At 44.3% G+C, this 19065-nt stretch overlaps 1 protein-coding gene across 3 annotated transcripts in view; it reads right to left on the bottom strand.

Annotated features, from left to right (window-relative positions):
* Positions 1–486: 486 nt before the first annotated feature.
* Positions 487–19065, bottom strand: part of LOC146203873 (alcohol dehydrogenase class-3-like) — a 74003-nt gene continuing 55424 nt past the window's right edge. For 2 of the 3 annotated variants that reach the window (XM_084588945.1, XM_084588947.1), the window contains exons 9-10: positions 15944–16082; positions 487–612 (exon numbers count right to left, since the gene is read on the bottom strand). In XM_084588945.1, the coding sequence (XP_084445071.1) occupies positions 588–612; positions 15944–16082 (164 nt within the window). In that variant the 3' untranslated portion in view covers positions 487–587. Of the gene's footprint in view, positions 613–15915; positions 16083–19065 lie in introns of all 3 variants that reach the window. The other variant, XM_084588946.1, reaches the window with a different exon arrangement.

The following is a 19065-nucleotide window of genomic DNA, read 5'->3' as shown; positions in this document are numbered from 1 at the left end:
AAGTTTTTACACGATGGTGCAACACTAGTCCGTAAGCACAGTTGCTCTGCTAGCAGTGCTTACTAGAGGTGTGCTCAAAACCTGTCAAACATTTGCTACAAAGGTATGGCTCAAAGACTGCAATGACATTACAACCCAGGCTAGATAGAGCAACTTCCTTGATTGTCTTTACAAACATGTTTTGCTTTTGTCAGGCCATTTGTATAGTAAACATTTGTACAGTTTTGATAGAATCATGGTAAGGTACTTAAGAATGCTGAATTACAACTTCCAAAGCAATTTGCGCTGGAAACACCAAGCACTTTCTACTACAGCATGATATTAAAAATAATAAAGAATTTATTTATTTACTTGCTTGTGTTTCTTGTGGTTTGAGCATGCTTATACACCTCCACACAATCACAAAAGCACATACTAAACAGCAAAAGTCAAAGGGTATTATGCAACTCTGCCAAGTGCTTCTACCCCTTTCCTCCAAAGGCGCCCTCTGTGGTAAAAATATTTTAATGCAATATTTTTGATACAAAAATCGAAGCACTGAAATGCTCTTTACCGATATGCCGATACACGTCATCGTCGCTTCGCCTTCAGAAGTTTATGACTGAACGAATGCTGAAAGGAAAAAGAATAAGATTAATGACATGTTAAGCGAAAAGGCCAAAAGCACTGCGAGGGTTTAACGTCCAAGAGAGACATGGGCTACAAGGGATGCCGCAGTGGAGGTCTCGATTGATTTGCACCACCCGAGGTTCTTCCATGTGCACTGACATCACATGGACACTTTTCGCACTTTGCTGCTGTGGCTGGGATTGAACCCAGGTCGTCCAGCTAAGTAGCCAAGCTGCAGTGGGCATTTAGTAAAAGGCACCGACGCTGCTACACATCATTTGAGAGAAGCATATTAGGCAGGAAATTTTAATAGTACAAGTACCAAAAGCACAGCTTATGCACTACAGCTAAGGTGGCCAAAGCACACTAGCAAACAAGTGAAAATATATTGAGACTGGAAGGAACTGGAGAATCTAGTACACTTGCAAAAAGTGAGCTACTGTAATGAAACCTGCTTTACCAGATTGTTCTACCACAAATAGGCTGTTTCTTTTAAGAAGTCCTCCATACTTGCAACAAAAGTATGCCATCACTAAAGATCTGCTGAGGTAAGGAGAAAGTGCCATGAATTTTTACCAAGACACCAGGTGAAATGTCTAGTGCCTGTAACATGAATACAATCACCAGCTGCCACTAGACCTTTGTACTCAATAAAAATGCCCCGAGCTTGATTTGCTGTCTTTATATTAGTGTGACACAGGATGTTAATGCCTATATTCTGACAAACGATGCATGCCATACATGCATCTGTATGCCTTATTACCTGCCTAAAGTGCTTGTTGAAAGGTACCCCACAATTCAATAATGTTGTGCTGTGGCTGGAAATGTCCTCCGACAAGGATTTTTTTTTTTAATGCATTAGTAAAAGCAGAGTTATTTAGCAGTCAAAATTTGAGTTTCAGTGTCTTGATGCCTCCTTCCCCCTTCACATAACTTTTTACATGCCAAAAGGCTCCTTCCCTGGCCACGACCACTCTACCCAACTGCTGAGTTGCCAACATAAGCAGGAATTCCTCATGCAGTGCAGCTTTCCGACATGCCGCTGCAATGTAACTGACTGGCTGTGGCAGTGGCAGCTGTGTGATGTCTAAATGAATCTGAGCAATAGCTTAACCAACATACATAAGCATGTGATATGGAGAAGAATGAGTCAACAAAAATCGGCGGACAGTGCTCGCCAACTTTTGAGTATAATTGCGGATTTTCTGCTGGCTGTGTGCAGAAATGTATTATTTGCCTCATACGACAATGCAATCTAGTATTTCAGTAAGTTTATATGCTCCGCTCGCAAGACGTTACAAGGTCCCGTTAAATGCGGGTATGGTAGGCACACCTACTGCTTTCAGCACTGCTACATCCTACCGATGTGGTATGAAAATGGCCAGTTGATTTTAGGAAACAAAAGTGTAGCCGTCTTGAAATAGACTAATCGCAAAGCCTAGCAGTGGTGTCAGGCAGTTGGTGTAATTCATGCATCTTCACAAACTGTGAGAAGAAAATTATGCTGCACCTCCTCTTTATCCTAGACTTTTGTGTGTGTATGTTTCAATAAGGGAATAATTACTTATTAGCACTGGCCCACGCACAGCCATAAAGCTGCAAAAGAAAGCTATACAGCGTCCATGGAACTTCACAGTTGAAAAATCGATCTTGGTTCAGAGTTTAAAACCAGCATCTTGCTGGCCTGGGGCAGTCACCCTGCCAACAGAATTAACCAGGTTGGCCAGCAGAACAGATGGTAAGGCAGGGATGTATTTAACAACTTGAAGTGGGAAAAATGTTGGTCCAATGCTCAGGGAAGCAATTACACCAATATTTTTTTCACAGTTTTTGAAGTGAGCAAGCCCTACATATGGCTTTGTATCACCATTTTACTAAGCACAATAAAGAGTCCCAGGCGGCTGAAAAATTACCAGTCCTCCACTATTATGCCCTTTACAGCCAATGTCGCTTCAGGACGTTAAACCCCATATGCCATGCCATGCCAGACAATACTGAGCACGACCAACAAACAAGTCCATGGAAAAAAAATTTGCATGTAACCAGGCAGCATAGTAGAGATACATCACAAAGCGATTATCGCAAAATGCTCTGTGCCTGAAAGAAAACCCGTTACATGCAAATGATAGAAAAAAAAAGGCAAACATTTATGCCGGCAAATACTCACTCACAGTGAGAGCAGCAACACTTTATCACTACTAAAAGCCTTGAAAGGCTTCACCTTTGGACACGCTATCAAAAGTTTGCCGATTTCTTGCGGCAGCGCTGCTGAGGCATCCTCTTTGCGCTCTTAACAACTGCGTTGAACGTTGCTGTGCCCTGGCTCAGGTGGAAAAGCACATGCAGGAAGTGGAAAACACACATGCAGTAGCCACTAAACAATGCTGTAAACTGCAATTGAAAAAGTGGCTCAGCTTGTCCTGGCTTGTCTTGGCAGTGTGGAAAGGGAGAGGAGCGCGGATGTCACCATCTTTTAGAATTTCATATCATTAACACTAGGGGCCTGTGAGACGACCGCAGGTACTGTAATCGCAGAAGTCGCTACTGCCACCGTTCCACAATAAAGTTCCCCTATGAAAGTTGTGCAAAACAGAAAAAAAAAAAGATGTACATAAGACACATCGTTGTACAGGACGCACTACCAAAATTTTTGTGAACAAATCGTGTCTTATGCACTAGAAAATATAATTTGAAGCTTCAGTGAACAAATGTCAGCTTCTATATATAAAGATAGACGTGCGCCTACAGTATAACCTCATTACAACGAAATCTCATAGATATGATGGTGCTCAGTACGTTTTTTGGCATAATACAGTTGTTTTTGTTCCCGGCCAACATCCTATAGAGGCAATGCATTTTCCTATGGCTATATGATCGTATTTTCACATGGCTTTGGATAACACGATCGGCAAAATATATGAGAAACTCTCGCAGTTTTGAATTTTCCTCCGACAGCGAAAAAAAAAATGCTAGAAAGGGCGCAGCCACAGTAACGATAACTTGTGGCGGATGTTTCAGTACTATTTTCTCACATAATGAACCTCCCCTCCCAGTCGTGTCATTGATAATTTACTCTTTTTTCCCCCTCTAATTTTCATAGCGGGTCCTTCAGTTCGACATGCACACTGTCACATTCCGCAGCGCTGACCTTGGCAGCCTGCCAAGATGCTGTGCGCCAACCTCCACGTTTACTTTTGACAAGATCTCCTATGGGGTAACTCTCTTGGTGAAGTTGACAGAGTTTTAAGCTTTAGACGCTTCTTGTGGTGGGTTTGTCGTTGGTGAGGAGATAAACAATAAATCTGCGCTTAGTTTCTGCGAGTTTCAGAAAAGCTTTTTTTTGTGAACATTGAGAGAAAAAAAAGCCAAGTGCAGAATGACAGGCTATTCAATGTGCGACAATAAAAGCAAGTTATTTGCCTAAAATGTTTCATTCACGACCCGTGATAATCCTTTAAGAAGAACTGCATGAGCAAGAGTATAACTTCTGACATGATGCTGGCCAACATCCATGCATGTCTACAACATTGGGCTCACAGTGGCTGATTCCATAGCTCCCTGAGATGGGATTTTACGACAAAGTGAATTATGTGGTGCAGTGTTGCTTGAGAACTTGCGAGGTGCACGCAATGGCAAGCATAACACCACTTGGTTGGCATCATTGCCAATAAACAGTCTGAGGTCACAGAGTTCCGGTGCCACCTTACCGAGCTCCACGTCAGCCAACCAAGACAGCACCCGACCCCGGCCAGCCAGCTGAGCACCCCAGCGTGCTGTTTGAATGCCAAATGGCAAGTCACTGGTCTTTTCCTTTTTTTGAGCACAGCTCCTAGGCGTCCATTAACTCTCATTACCATGCCTATTCAAATGATGCTTCAAATCGCCGATTTTAACATGTTGGAATCATTTCTCATGCATGTAGCTCCACCCAGTGGTTAGTAGTCTAGGCACTGCACTTGTAGAATCAGTTTAAGGTGGCGGTTCCACGGTCGCCATCTTTGAAGTAGTTCAGATTCTGCCACCAGGCTACGCCACTAATCCATGACTGAGGAATTGAGTACCCAGCCACCCAGCCCTCTAGACTTGCACTGCCTGAAGGCTGCGCGGACTTTTTGCGGCTCCACATCAGTGTCCAGGCAGAGAAGGGGAGGACTTTTGTCCCCATCCTGCGCAGCATGGGCTGCCCCATTGAACTCTCCTCTTCACCCCACCGCATCACTACTTCGAACAATACGCACCCCGAAAATGGGACAAGAGCCTTCCCTCTCTTGCCTATACTTTGTCTCACAAGAATTTTGCAGCACAGCAAAAGGCAGAGGCACCCCAGCTGGTCCAACCAGGATCACGCGTACAATAGGCAATTGTGCTCCTAAGCGCCTCTCACCCTCCCAAATTGGCGGGGGTGACAGTAGGAGCACAATTCTCCATTATAGTGCGCACAGGCAAGAGGCACTTAGGAGCACAATTGAAAGGGCTCCTCTGCCTTTCGCAGTGCTGCAGATATCTTGTGAGACGAAGTATAGTTTCCAAGTATAGTTTCCGCTGTAAAGCCACGAACCGTGAGGGGGCTGGACTGGACTGCAGTAGGCTAGCTTGACTGAACACAAATAAAACAGGGTGTCAACATGATTGTACAGTGCAATCTTAGTACGAGCGAAAAGGAAAAGCGAATGGCATTATTTCTGCAGACTTCGTCAATGAACCTTAGTTGAAGTCGGCGCCTGTCTTGTGTTCTTTTGATCCTCGTCTTTAGGGCGGTGCAATCGAGTGATCATTAGCGCGCTTTAGAATACGGCAACCCATTCCGTAAGTGGGATAGAGTAATAGCGGAGCGTGCGCACTATAATAGAGAATTGTGCTCCTAGTCACCCGCGCTATTACTCTGTCCCCCTAAGAGGTAGGGGTACCATATTCTAAACCTCCCAATTGTTGATGCCATAGATATAGTAGGGATCGGTAAACTCCTTGACTGGAGTGGAAGCTGCCAGCTCTTGCTGTCAACAGAAATTTGCTTTATCAGACGTGATTACAAATATGATAATGTAGCTATAATTAGCTGAACTTCCCTCAACAGTCGCCCTTGTTTATTTTTTGTTCGTGCTTGTCCAATCTTGGAAACTAGAGCTGGTAAGTTACAATGTGCAAATAAGTGAATGATTGCCCATTTTTTCCTTTTGAGATGAATCGATATTTCGAAATAGATGTGAAATCCACCAAGAGGCTATGTATCGTGCAGGAGGCCGGCATGTATTCATGTTCTCTTCGGCACTGAGGAGGTGCATTCAAACTAAACTATGTGGGAAATGGGGGAAGGGGAGAGGGGGTTGTAAAGGAAGGTTGCCAGAAGAAAGGACCTAACAGGGACAGTTTTGTAGGCGCTTATGGCGGCCACTTCCCCACTCCCAATTGGATGCTCCACACACAGAGTTCTCATTTTATTTATTCGCTCGCACGACGCAATTAAAGGAACACAGTATTTTCAGGCAATTAGAATAAAATTTTAACAATCAATCTCCTAGAAACATTTTTCTCCTGTAGGATTTCACTTGACACTGAAATCTGATATGAAAAGTAGCATGCTATGGAAGACGCTGACCTGTCCTGCTGCAGCTTCCCGTGATGATGCATGCGCTTTCTGAACCAATATATTGGGTGGACTACTGTTCATTATTAGCTTGGAGCCTGATTTTATTGTACTCATTTCACAGGGCACACACACGTATGCAACAAGTATACTTTAGTGTTGAGCCCGCCTTTCGGCTTCATGTGTTGGTAGTAAATAATTTCGTGATGTGGCACTTACTTGTACATTCACACATTTGCAACATAATAATCAGAGCCCAATTTTTACTCCATGCAAGAGCGCCCATGCTTACCAAATGTTTTCCTGCAAATGCCAAACGATTAAACGCATCGATCAGATCGCGTTCTGTCAGATTTGGCATGTGCTATAATTTGCAAATTTTTCCATACCAATGCAGTACAGTGGTTTTGCTTCATGTGGTCAAACGGAAGCACGTTCTTTGTATGCTTCGAAATTCTAACATGCTTCTATGTCACTTTTGCTAACATGATCGGGCACCTTTCAGAGCACAGGAAGTCGAGTTGCTTCAAAACAAGGTTCAAATATAAAGTCAACAAATTGGGCGTTGAGACGGCAGGTGAGTGGACGCCTGGGTGACACGGTATCTACCTTACTCGAGATAAAAGCCCCATTCTTTTGGAAACGCTCTGCCTGCTAACGGGCTTTTAGAGCGTTAGCTCTGTTGCTCACTTGCGCGAGTGGCGAGTTTTTCTAAGAATCGTAAACAGTGCCATCACCATAGCAACATCGCCGTCTTCGTTGTGCCCGGGCAAACTAGACTGAACGCTCCATTCCCCCGGCCACAGCGGGCGATGCTAGGCAGGTATAGCATTATAGCAAAAATGAACGCCGAACCAGCTTCCCTTCCGAATGCATCAACGGTTTACCGTAGACGCCGTAATGCTTCGGACAATTCGCAGTATATCCCCCTTCACGAAGCGGAATTAGCTAGGAAGAGGACGGGACATCCTGCACATATAAAATAAATAAAATAAGCGCAAATAAAAGCATCAAACGGGAAACCAATTCAGTGTTTTCTCTCATAAAAAAAAATATATATATAGGGCCACTGATCAAGTCAAAGTATTTGAAGAAGATATAAACGAATGCTTTTTGTCTGATTTATCCATTGTGAACAACAAAGCTGTAGGGCTTCCGAAACGTTAGTACGTTTTCATGACACTTTGACTTGGTCAGTGACCCTGTATATTTTTTTATGCCACCACCTGATCAGACTGCATTTCGTCGAACTCTTGATTACAGTGGTTTCTCTCATTTGAGCTAAAGCTCGACATTCGGTTCAGCAGTGTTGAGCCTCATCGTTTTTTTTTTCTTTTCGATTTTTAGTGAAGGGAATGACGGAAACACAGTGGCAAAACCCGATTCAACATTACATTTGTGTATTGAAGAGGCTTCACATGGCTGTTTCCTACTTGCCCATTCACCGAAAAAGTCCCCGGCAGCTACTGCGGCACGTTACCTTTACTATCATCACCGGAACACAACATTCGGAAAAAAAAAGAAACATGACTGAAACGCTGGTGATTATCTTCGGCCGCCCACTACATCATTTTTTCTCCTTTTCTTTGGAGCCTGCACTGCTTGCGCTATATAGGAACTTCAGTAGGAAGGTTGAAGAGGCATGCTTGTGCATGTTCAGGTTTTCAAGTTGCACTTGGCAGACTGTCGAAACATTTTATCTGTACTAGTAAAGTGGCAGAGAGTACAAGTATGCGTGCAATTTCTCCTAGGGAGACGCTCTTTGAAATTATATTATATTAATTTATGCAGTGTTCTAGTTCCGTACCCTACTATTCATTTTATCGTAGAAAGGGGAAGATATTTTTTCTTGTTGCCACTGAAAAAAAAAGTAAATTCCGCACCCTCACAATATATGCTAACACCGCGAAAAGAGGCCAGAACAAAGGAGGCCGGAAGGAAAGAGGCCTCCTTTGTTCGTCGGTTTCCCCATGTTAGCGGCTATTCGCTTCTCGTGCCAGGCAGCCCCATGAGCAGAAAGATACCTGCTTTTGCCAAACATAAGCATATATCATGTGTGTTACTAAAAAGCTAGAAACGAGTAACGAAAGCCACTACTTGTACTGGACAAGAAGCACGTTTCGTTCGCCAAGGTAGTGTTCATTGTAGCCGGGGTGCACCTCAGCTGCACGCGCGAGAGCCTTAGCTGGCAATGTTTCGGCACACAAACAGTATGACACACTTAATTCGAGGCAATAAATCTCAAAGCAAGCAAGTGTACATTTGTCAAGGGACCATTTTCAAGTAGTGCTACTGCGCATGCGCGAAGCACCTCAGTGCGCGAAGCACCTGCACCTCAGTTCGACCCGACCACTCGACCCAACTCGCCAGTGTTAACCTCCCTCGTCCAGTGGAAAGGAAAGGGCTGAGGGAAAACATTGTAGAAGCACAATACCCTCTCGTAAATACCCCTCAATTCAGGGTGTTTGTGGCGCCATCCTAGTAATTTTTCTGAACGGCGACATTTTAGTGCACATAAAATTTCACAGATGGCGCTACCTACTACATTTATCATACGTGGCTCTGTTATTCCACTATTATTTGCTTTTTGTACACTTTGTAGTTGGTAATTGTTAGCGGTTGAATAAAGGAACGAAAGCCCGAACCTTCAAGTTATATTTGCCAGAAACAAACAAGCCATGGAGCATTTCAATCATGCTTAAAATACTTCATGAAGAGCTCGCGCGCTTCAAGTGAACAACGAAAAATTAGCTGAAATCACCCTGACAGTGCACATTCCTCGAGAGTCGTAGAACAAAACCGATGCTTATCCTCTGACAGAGAGGTGTAAAGTTTTTCCACGTGAAATTTCAGCACAGATAAAAGCTTATTACTTGAACAGTTTAGCATTTACTTTTAGCCATTTTACAAAAAACGCAAAGTTTGATCACAAATAACTTTTACACTAAATGAAGCAGACAGATGATATTTCCAGAAAAAAGCGAACTATGTACGACCTCCAACTGCACAAAAAATCTCCGCAGCAGAATATCTTGAAAGTTATTGTATGTATAATTTCCTGTTTTATACACTTTACACAGGCGCGCGGCCAATAAACTGTAAGATACACAGTGATAAAAATGCTTAACTTCGTTCATTAACATCTAATCTGAAAACACCTCGAACGGTTTTTTTCAGGTGCAAAACATTTTGCCCAATTTTGCTTTTCCCGAGACGAGTAGAGCTGAAAAGCCGTTTCTTACCGTTGTGTTTTCCTTTACAGCTTAAACATCGTTGCAGCTATTTATAAACCAAATGCACCATTAGAAAGGAGAGGAAATAAACTTTACAAATATATTAAAGTCACATTTATAACCTAAACGAGTGAGGCGCAGTGAGTGTATGAATATCACCAAAAATGTTGTCTCTTCCCCGCTGGAGTGGGACCGCCACTTTAAATTGTGCAGCTCTGGCGATGTTCTGATTTTTAATGGACCTTTTTGAGAATTAATGTGCATGTGTTGTTGTGATAGGGGGTGTAGCAGTCGGGCTTGAAAAAAAAGCTGCCACTCCTGGTAATGCAGCATCAACATCAAACTTTTGTGATAAAGACTTCCAGAAAGTCAAATATTGAATCATATTGTCGGCATTGTTATCTGACGGTGTTGAGTGGTGATAATCACCCGAAAATGGCGCTAGCTATTCACTAGAGAGCGTTGACTCCGAGTCCGGGTGGTTTTATTCCATGTCACCGCATTCGTGAAGGCCCACCGCATGTCCAATATGTATACCCGGCCTTTACAGTCAGTTTGCAGCAGTTTTGGATTGGTGCCTCACGAAAACCAGGAACTGTTTGACTGCATGGCACAAAAAGTGAGGCTGTTTCCACTTGTACTTTTTTTATATGTAGCTGAAGAATGGCACTGTACAGATAGTTAATTTTTTACACAGCATTCCTGTATCATTGATATGCAAAATGTATATTCTAAATTTTCTTTGTTTATGAACTTGCCATAAAAATAGCAATGTTCCGATTTTTTTTTGCGTGTTCCTTAATAAATTTTTTGCTTTGTATTGTAACTTATGTTTTTATAAAGGGCATTCCATTATGTGCAGGGTGCAGCGGTGGCGCAGCGGTAGAACATCCGCCTCGCATGCAAGAGGACCGGGGTTCAAATCCCGGTGCCGCGCAATTCTCCACCGGATGAAAAAAAAATTCTGCGTGTCGATGGAATTGCATATACAGGTTTGGGGTGCGACCTGATGCTGGTGAACACCTCCGGCAACGCACTCCCTCACCAGAACAGGAGTTGGCCACCCTGGTGCAGTAATTGGCCACAACCTCCTATGATAAGCTCCATAAAACCCCGGCCCTCAGTCACCAGCGGCTGCGGAACAACTGACCACGGCGGCGGTCAGACCTGTGACGCAGCAGGGGGTGCTAAGAAAGCCTGGCTCCGCTGGACAGGCTGCCATTGGAAACTGACCCTGGCAACGTTTAATGCTAGAACCCTAGCTAGTGAAGCTAGTTTAGCAGTGCTGTTAGAGGAACTAGAGGGCATGAAATGGGATGTCATAGGGCTTAGTGAGGTTAGGAGGCCGAATGAGGCATATACTGTACTGAAGGATGGGCATGTACTGTGTTATCGAGGTTTACCAGAGAGGCGACAACTAGGAGTAGGTTTCCTTGTCAATAAGTATATAGCGGGTAATATAGATGAATTCTATAGCATTAATGAGAGGGTTGCAGGCATCGTAATTAGGCTTAATAAGCGGTATAAACTGAAGGTTGTACAGGCCTATGCACCTACATGTAGTTATGATGACCAGGCAGTTGAAAGCTTCTATGAAGATGTAGAATCGGCAATGCGAAAAGTAAAGACGCAGTATACTGTACTAATGGGCGACTTCAATGCAAAGGTAGGGAGAAAACAGGCAGGAGACAAGGCAGTAGGTGACTATGGCATTGGTTCTAGGAATAGCAGGGGGGAGTTACTAGTTGAGTTTGCAGAGCACAATAACTTACGAATCATGAATACCTTCTTCAGCAAACGGAAGAACCGAAAATGGACATGGAAAAGTCCTAATGGAGAGACTAAAAATGAAATCGACTTCATAATGTGTTCAACCACCGCCATTGTGCAGGATGTAGAGGTAATCGGGAAAGTTCGATGTAGTGACCACAGGATGGTGAGGTCCCGAATTAGCCTAACTCTGAAGAAGGAACGCAATAGATTAGTAAGAAAGAAACCCATCAACGAATTAGCGGTGAGGGGGAGGGCAGAAGAGTTCAGGATCTCGCTACAGAATAGGTATTCAGCTCTAACTGAGGATGGCGACATTACCCTAGAGGCAAGGAACAATAATTTCAGAGATATCATTACTGAGTGCGCGGTAGAAGTAGGCGGTAGGATAGTTAGAGAGGATACCGGTAAGCTGTCTAAGGAGACGAAAGATTTGATTAAGAAACGGCAGAGTATGAAAGCTTCCAATCCAACAGACCAGATCGAATTGGCCGAGATATCAAAGCTAATCAATAAGCGCAAGGTGGCCGATATAAGGAAGTATAACATGGAGAAAATTGAGCATGCTGTAAAGAACGGGGGAAGCCTTAAAGCGGTAAAGAAGAAATTGGGCATAGGCAAAAACCAGATGTATGCGATAAAGGACAAGGCGGGCAACGTCATCACTAATATGGACAAGATAGTCAAAGTAGCCGAGGAGTTCTATACAGATCTCTACAGTAGCCAAAGTAGTCAGGACTGTAATGAGATTGGCGGTAGGGAAAAACAGTCAGACGTTCCACCAGTGACGAAGAACGAGGTCAAGAAAGCACTAGAAACTATGAAAAGGGGGAAATCAGCTGGAGAGGATCAGATAACTACAGATTTGCTGAAGGACGGGGGGGATATCGTGCTAGAAAAACTGGCCACCCTGTATACGCAGTGCCTGGTGTCATCGACGGTACCGGAAGCATGGAAGAATGCAAACATTATCCTCATTCACAAGAAAGGGGACTCTAAGGACCTTAAAAATTACAGACCAATCAGCTTACTGTCTGTTATGTATAAGGTATTTACTAAGGTAATCGCTAATAGAATCAGGACAACCTTAGACTGCAATCAAGCAAAGGATCAAGCAGGGTTTCGGAAACGGTACTCTACTATCGATCATATCCATACCATCAATCAGGTGATAGAAAAATGCTCGGAATATAACCAGCCCTTATACATAGCATTCATTGATTACGAAAAAGCATTTGACTCAGTTGAAACCTCGGCGGTGATGCAGGCATTGCGAAATCAGGGGGTAGACGAGCCGTACGTGAAAGTGCTGGAAGATATATATAGTGGCTGCACAGCAACCATAGTTCTACATAAAGAAAGCAACAAAATTCCCATAAAGAAAGGTGTTAGGCAAGGAGACACAATCTCCCCAGTACTATTCACAGCTTGTTTAGAGGAAGTATTCAGAGACTTGGAATGGGAGCAGTTAGGGATAAGGGTAGATGAAGAATACCTCAGTAATCTGCGATTTGCTGATGACATTGCCTTGCTAAGCAACTCGGGAGATGAACTGCAAATAATGATTGATGACCTAGACAGGAAAAGTAGAAAGGTAGGGTTGAAAATCAATATGCAGAAGACTAAGGTAATGTTCAACAGCCTCGGGAAGGAACAGGAGTTTACATTAGGTAGCGAAATACTGGAAGTAGTTGGCGAATATATCTACTTAGGACAGGTAGTAACCGCAGATCCGGACCATGAAAAGGAAATAACAAGAAGAATAAGATTGGGATGGAGCGCATTTGGCAAGCACTCGCAGATTATGACTAGCAGCTTACCGGTATCGCTCAAGAGGAAAGTATACAACAGTTGCATCTTGCCTGTACTCACCTATGGGGCTGAAACGTGGAGGCTAACCAAGAGAGTTCTACTTAAGTTGAGGACAACCCAGAGGGCTATGGAACGAAAAATGGTAGGGGTAACATTAAGAGATAGAAAGCGTGCAGAGTGGGTCAGAGATATAACTCAAGTTAACGACATTCTAGTGGAAATTAAGAAGAAGAAATGGGCATGGGCAGGACATGTAGTGCGAAGAGAGGATAACCGATGGTCGCTGAGGGTAACAAACTGGATTCCAAGGGAAGGAAAGCGTAGCAGGGGGCGGCAGAAAGTTAGGTGGGCGGATGAGATTAAGAAGTTCGCAGGGGTCAAGTGGATGCAGCTAGCACAGAACCGGGTTAAGTGGAGAGATATGGGAGAGGCCTTCGCCCTGCAGTGGGTATAATCAGGCTGATGATGATGATGATGATGATTATGTGCAATTTCATACTCTGCAACATGTGCTGCAGTATTATTTGTACTGGCAAAAATTGTCTTCCCAGACCTATGAAAAACTGCCATTTTCTCGCGGTAACGAAATAATTAATGGGTCAAGCAGTGCAACCGGCAGAGTAAATGCTGAGTACAGTGGAGAAGGAAAAAGTGAATGCAAAGCATTACACAGGAAGAAAATATTGCAATAGCAAAGATAGCAAAAGGAGGAAAATGAAGGAGGAGGTTAAAGCAGAAGCATGAGGAGAAAAGGAGCAGGCTACGGCGGGGGTGGTGGTATCTGTCATGTTCCCTCTGTAGCGGTGGCTACTGTGAATTACCTTGGCTGAGCGGAGGTATGCTGCCAACGGAAAGGTCAAGTGCCACCACTGCTCGGCACTGCGTGTTCCGTATGCGATTCACCTATGATTCAAGCACCTCACCAGATGACGTTACTGAGTGTCATGATCGTCAGCCAAAAGCTTTTGACGCATGCGGACACTCTGGCGCTAACGCATGCTTCAGAAGGTCTCTCACGTTTCAGTCTTCATGGTTTTGCGCACTGAAATCGTCACGAGCTGTTCACAGTTTGTGCGGTGGCCTCTACATATGCAATGACACTGCTAGTGAGAAGGCTGTGGAGGAAGCAGCAATTACCTTTACAACCTTGGGAAGCTTATGTGTTGACACCTTGGACAGTGTGCACACAATGGAGTATCTGACGAAACTCAAGTGTCGCTGCCATGTAGTTTTTTAACCGCTGCCCAAGCTTTCATCGAATAAATTTCAATGTGGTTTGAATGGTTTTAGCAGTTTCTTGGGGCCATTTGTTAATTCAAAACTTCAAACAATTTGGGCATGGCATATTTCCCAATTTTGAAGCCCAAACTAACAAGGTTATGCTAACAGTGGAAAACCCTCGTGGTGGCAATAAACACTGCGAGTTGACTGGTAATGACCACCTCAAGCTGAACAGAATGCACATATCGATATGACTACGCAATATAACAACAGAGTCAGCAAAAACTATATCAAGATACTACCGTATTTACTCGCATAATGCTCGCACTTTTTTAGCGGAAAATTAATACAAAGTTGGGGGTGCGATAATTTGCGGGAAAATTTCAAGCAAATGTTCTGGAGCGCTAAAAGCAAATTTAAATAGGTGCGAATTGTGATTCTTAGGTCAGCTGTTGTAAATATAACCATAACTATACTTTCAAGAAGAACTTACACTTGTTATGAAAGTACAGGGTCAAATTGCTAAAGCACTTTATTTACCGCACGCAGCCTCATCATCACTCCCTGCGTTCCATGGTATAATGATCACAGCAGACCATACAGCTCTACTCTCGATCAGAGACTTGATCCAAGTCTGTATCGACACTGCAATCGCTGTCTCCGGTAGCGCACTACGCAGAACTGCCAGACGCCGAAGTGCCTGCTAGCAGCGCGGTTGCTATGCTGTAGCCCGTACTATAAAGCTTTCAGCTTAAAAGCAGCTGTATAACTTGCGCACCGCCCCACCGCGATGCGGCACCAAGAACACGGTAGACGGTGGAACAAAGCAAATAACACGGACGGAACGAAGGAACAATAACGAGACGCAGAGAAATTTCACAAAATGGCGACTATGAGCATCATAGAGGTAAAAAAAAAAAAAAAAAGAAAAAAAAAAAAAAAGGCCAGCATAACCGATGATGATGTTATACTCGCACGCTATCGCCACCCGGTAGTGCGTGCACACAATGAGGCCAGCTAGGTTCAGTTGCACTCCAAAGATGGTGCTTGTTACTACTTCCGGACAACTCTCACGATGGTAATATTGGTGGTGCGATGATTATGCGAGGAAAAAAAAAAATCAGATTTTTGACGCCCAATGTTGGGGGTGCGAGCATTATGCGAGTAAATATTATTACTTTTTTTAGATATCCAAGGAGTATCATCTTTAGCAGGAAATAATGATGCCATCACATGATGCAGAATTACAGTGGCAAGAAAGGATCGATATGTTCACATAAATGCCCTTTACATGCACTGAAACAGAGAGGCAGAAATGAACATGCAGGTGAGCATGCACTCGAAGGAATTCCTCAGGCAAACGTTGACGAGTTTAGTGATGTGCAATGATGCCCACAATTTAGAGGAGCTAATGATTAGAATGAAATGCTCAGACCTTTAAAATATGCCACTCTAGAATTCGATAAAAATTGCTATTACATGGTGCGGAACATTAAAATGCTTTGCACATTGACCAGTCAGGCACCTGTAATGCTGGGATATACCATGCATAAACAACATTAAGGGCTAATTTAGGGCTCTAAAAGTGTTTTTCTTTCTTTGTCTACGTCTTTCCATATCGCCCAATTCCTCCCAGAGCATGTCACACCAACTTGCCCAAACCTTTAAGGCAAAAATTTAAAACACCTCTACGTTCTCAGAAGAATGGACTCACGCAAGGCCACCGTGCATGAGCTTAAATGCATTGTTGATCTTTTCCAAAGGCATCGTATAGCTGACGAACTCATCCAGCTTGATTACTTTCTTCATATATCTGTTCACCAGCTCAGGAACTTGGTCGACACTCTTCCAACCTGCAGATGAAATGATGAAAATATGGATATGAAACAGCTAACTACCATTAGAACTTCTTCTTGGGTGAGTTGGTGTATCTTGAATTTAGGAAATGTAACAATATACAGGTATGCAACCATAAGATACAAGAAAAAGGAACCAACATTGGCGCACTGTTTTCCCTTCCACTTTGTATTTAATAATCTTTCTCCCTAAAATCTTTAAAGGACTAATTCTGGTCAATATCAACTACACAATATAAAAAAAAAAGATATCCTCTGCATTTATCTTGAACTCCCAGACTGTTGGCTCCTTTCATTGTACCATAACGAGCCCCTCATTTCCCCATCAATTTTCTGCATAAGAGAACAGTATGTGACAAGCGCTTGTGTCACATTGTGCTCTCTGTCTTGTGCATGCCTTTGCACTGTTTCTTTACCTAAATTCAAGCTTATTACCACCTGACAAAGTGACACCAATGTCAAAGATGCAATTGAGAGCATTTCTTAGAGCACAAAAGTTTCCAACTTGGAGCAATTTAGGGTGCAAGAACATTAATTTAGAAGTTTACAGCATTCAAAATTTCAATCTGGAGCATTTCGGAGCAAAAGAACATTACAGTTAAACCTGGTTATAACAAAATTGCAAAATATCCACAATTTTTCGTTCCATCCAAGTTTTCCTTATATGCAGTTTTCGCATGAAGACTCAAAATGGCAATGTGTAACGAAAACCAGACCAAGAATTGATTGTAAGGAAAACCGCCTTGAAAGCATTTACAGCATTTCGCAATCTTGCTGAGGGCTTAGTGCGACTATGGCAGCAGCCTCCACCTCTGCCACAGTTCGTGCGATGCGTCTACGAGGAAATGGGAAAAAGCGGTGAAGAAGGAATCAGTCTGGACGAAAGCATGCGTGTTTGCACCACCGCCGAGCGAGGAGGCACCTATATCTTCAAGCATGTTCCCGCTCACCCACCACCATATGCCCAGGAAACTGGCTCTGCTTCGCGTCCCCGGTGCGCTCTGCTATTTCCTCTTCCGAGGAGCGGGAGCCTGAGAGTAACCATAAGGTAGTGATGGACACACTGCTCGCCCTGTGTCCTATTAGAGCGCAACTCTTTTGGCGCCCGTTCCTGCGTTTCGCGGCGTCGCCGTCGGCGTTGTTCCTCGTAACCAGCTCCACAATTAAACAAATAAAATTAAAAGATCCCATCTCCACCAGGAATCGAACCTCCATCCTTTGAATACCACGCTGTGCGCTTTATAAAACTGTGCCATGCCCGGGATTGTGAAATGCACATTGTAATTCTCCTTGTCTACCATGAGGATGATAGTTATTGTTGCGACTGTAGGAAAAATAAAAATAAAATGCATGGGCCTGCTACTGGCTCTGTGGCTGAGCCACCTCCGCTGCCTCGTGCGGACAGAGGAGAAAATAGAAAAGAAAGAAAAAAAGGCAGAGAGAAAGATGCGCGTAGCAACAGCCGTCATCCGCCTCCAAGGCGGTGGTGGGTGCAATGACGGCCTACAACAGGTACAACCATAGGTGGCAGGCGAGTCCCCGCAGCTAACGACAGGGGCCTACCATTCCAGCCCCATAGGACCAGGAGCAGCCACCCTCCCCCTTCAATGACGTCACTCAGGTGTCCATAGAAATAAGTGCGACAGATACTATGCTTTTCCTTCCCTGTGAATTTCTGTGGACACCTGCACCGCACAGCAACAATCCCACACTGACTTTGTGTGTTGGTTTATATGAAGTAAGGGCACAGTATCTGTCACATTTTAAGACGAAAGCCTTTCTTAACTCCTGATCAAAATCTCGCGTGCTTGAGGTCTGTTGGCGAGATTCTGCGAGATGTGTTTTTGTCTAGCGTTCCTGCCATCGGAAATTCGACACTTGAACATGTGCCACGCGACAGTCCAAACATACTTGTCAGAGAAAGTGCGACAGATACAGTGCCTTTCCTTTTCTGTAAACCAATTACAAATAACACTGTAATCAGTTGAGTTGAGTTCAACTGCAAAGAACGCGCACCAACGAAAGGAAATTTCCACTATGCGGACTGAGTCCGGGCCTTGCTGGATTGGTAGCTGCGGATCTCAATATGTGCACTGCCCGAGCCAAAACGCCTAGTTGCCGCCGTTTGCCACTGCAAGACGCACTTCCTGCGACTCACATTAACCGCCCATCGATCGACACCAATGTTAATAGTAGGGGACTTTAATTTAGATATAAAGAAAAACTGGAATTTCTTGCACACTGTTACGTTTCGCCACCGACAAGTGCGACAGCTGACGCGGCCACAGCGCAGCAACAGGCAAAGCAGCGAGCGTTTCGGCCATTTCAGCGCTGTTCGGCCGGCCGCCAACGCTTACTCCCGTAGGAGTGTCGCAGCACGCCAAGGTTGCACGCTCCGTAATGTGTGCGCGTGCGTGTGTGTGCAAACACTGGTCAAGCCCGGCGCTCGAGAAAGTGTCGCCCTCGCCCGTCTGCAGGAGGTGGAGGAGATTCTGTCGCGCCACCGATGATTGAGTCATCTCGTCTTGTTCAGACACGAAGGTTCTCCCTTTCCCTCTGAACTGACAAGAGTACAAAAAGCAGCGGCAGACTCCGCTGAGACAGAGTCTACTTGGAAGACGTCGCGGTGACGACGCCAGACACCAGCTGTGTGAGTGTGTCAGCATTCTCTTCGGGTCAGCTTCTCTGCCCGTTCCTTCATGATGTTGCTAATAAACGTTTGTTTTGTTAGAAGATCTCGCCTTTGCTGGGACCGCTGTTGCTGTCTGCCGAGCCACGAAGTCGCCAGGCCAACGCTACCGATGGGGCCGCGACCCGCATGTAACAACTGGCGGCAGCAGTACGATACCCAGGCGCAAGCCAAAATCTAACAACTGGTGGCAGCGGTGGGATGAGTTACGAGAGCCCCAAATGTAACAACACTTATGTGGGAGAACATCCCGTTCCTCTCATTCGCAACGCCTCCCACGGCTGTGAAAAC

The sequence above is a fragment of the Amblyomma maculatum genome, chromosome 1, assembly GCF_055883805.1.
Source record: "Amblyomma maculatum isolate TAMU_Amacu chromosome 1, ASM5588380v1, whole genome shotgun sequence".
NCBI classification, from domain to species: domain Eukaryota; kingdom Metazoa; phylum Arthropoda; class Arachnida; order Ixodida; family Ixodidae; genus Amblyomma; species Amblyomma maculatum.
The sequence above is the reverse complement of the archived record's forward strand: the minus strand, read 5'-3'. Positions and strand labels throughout refer to the sequence as shown.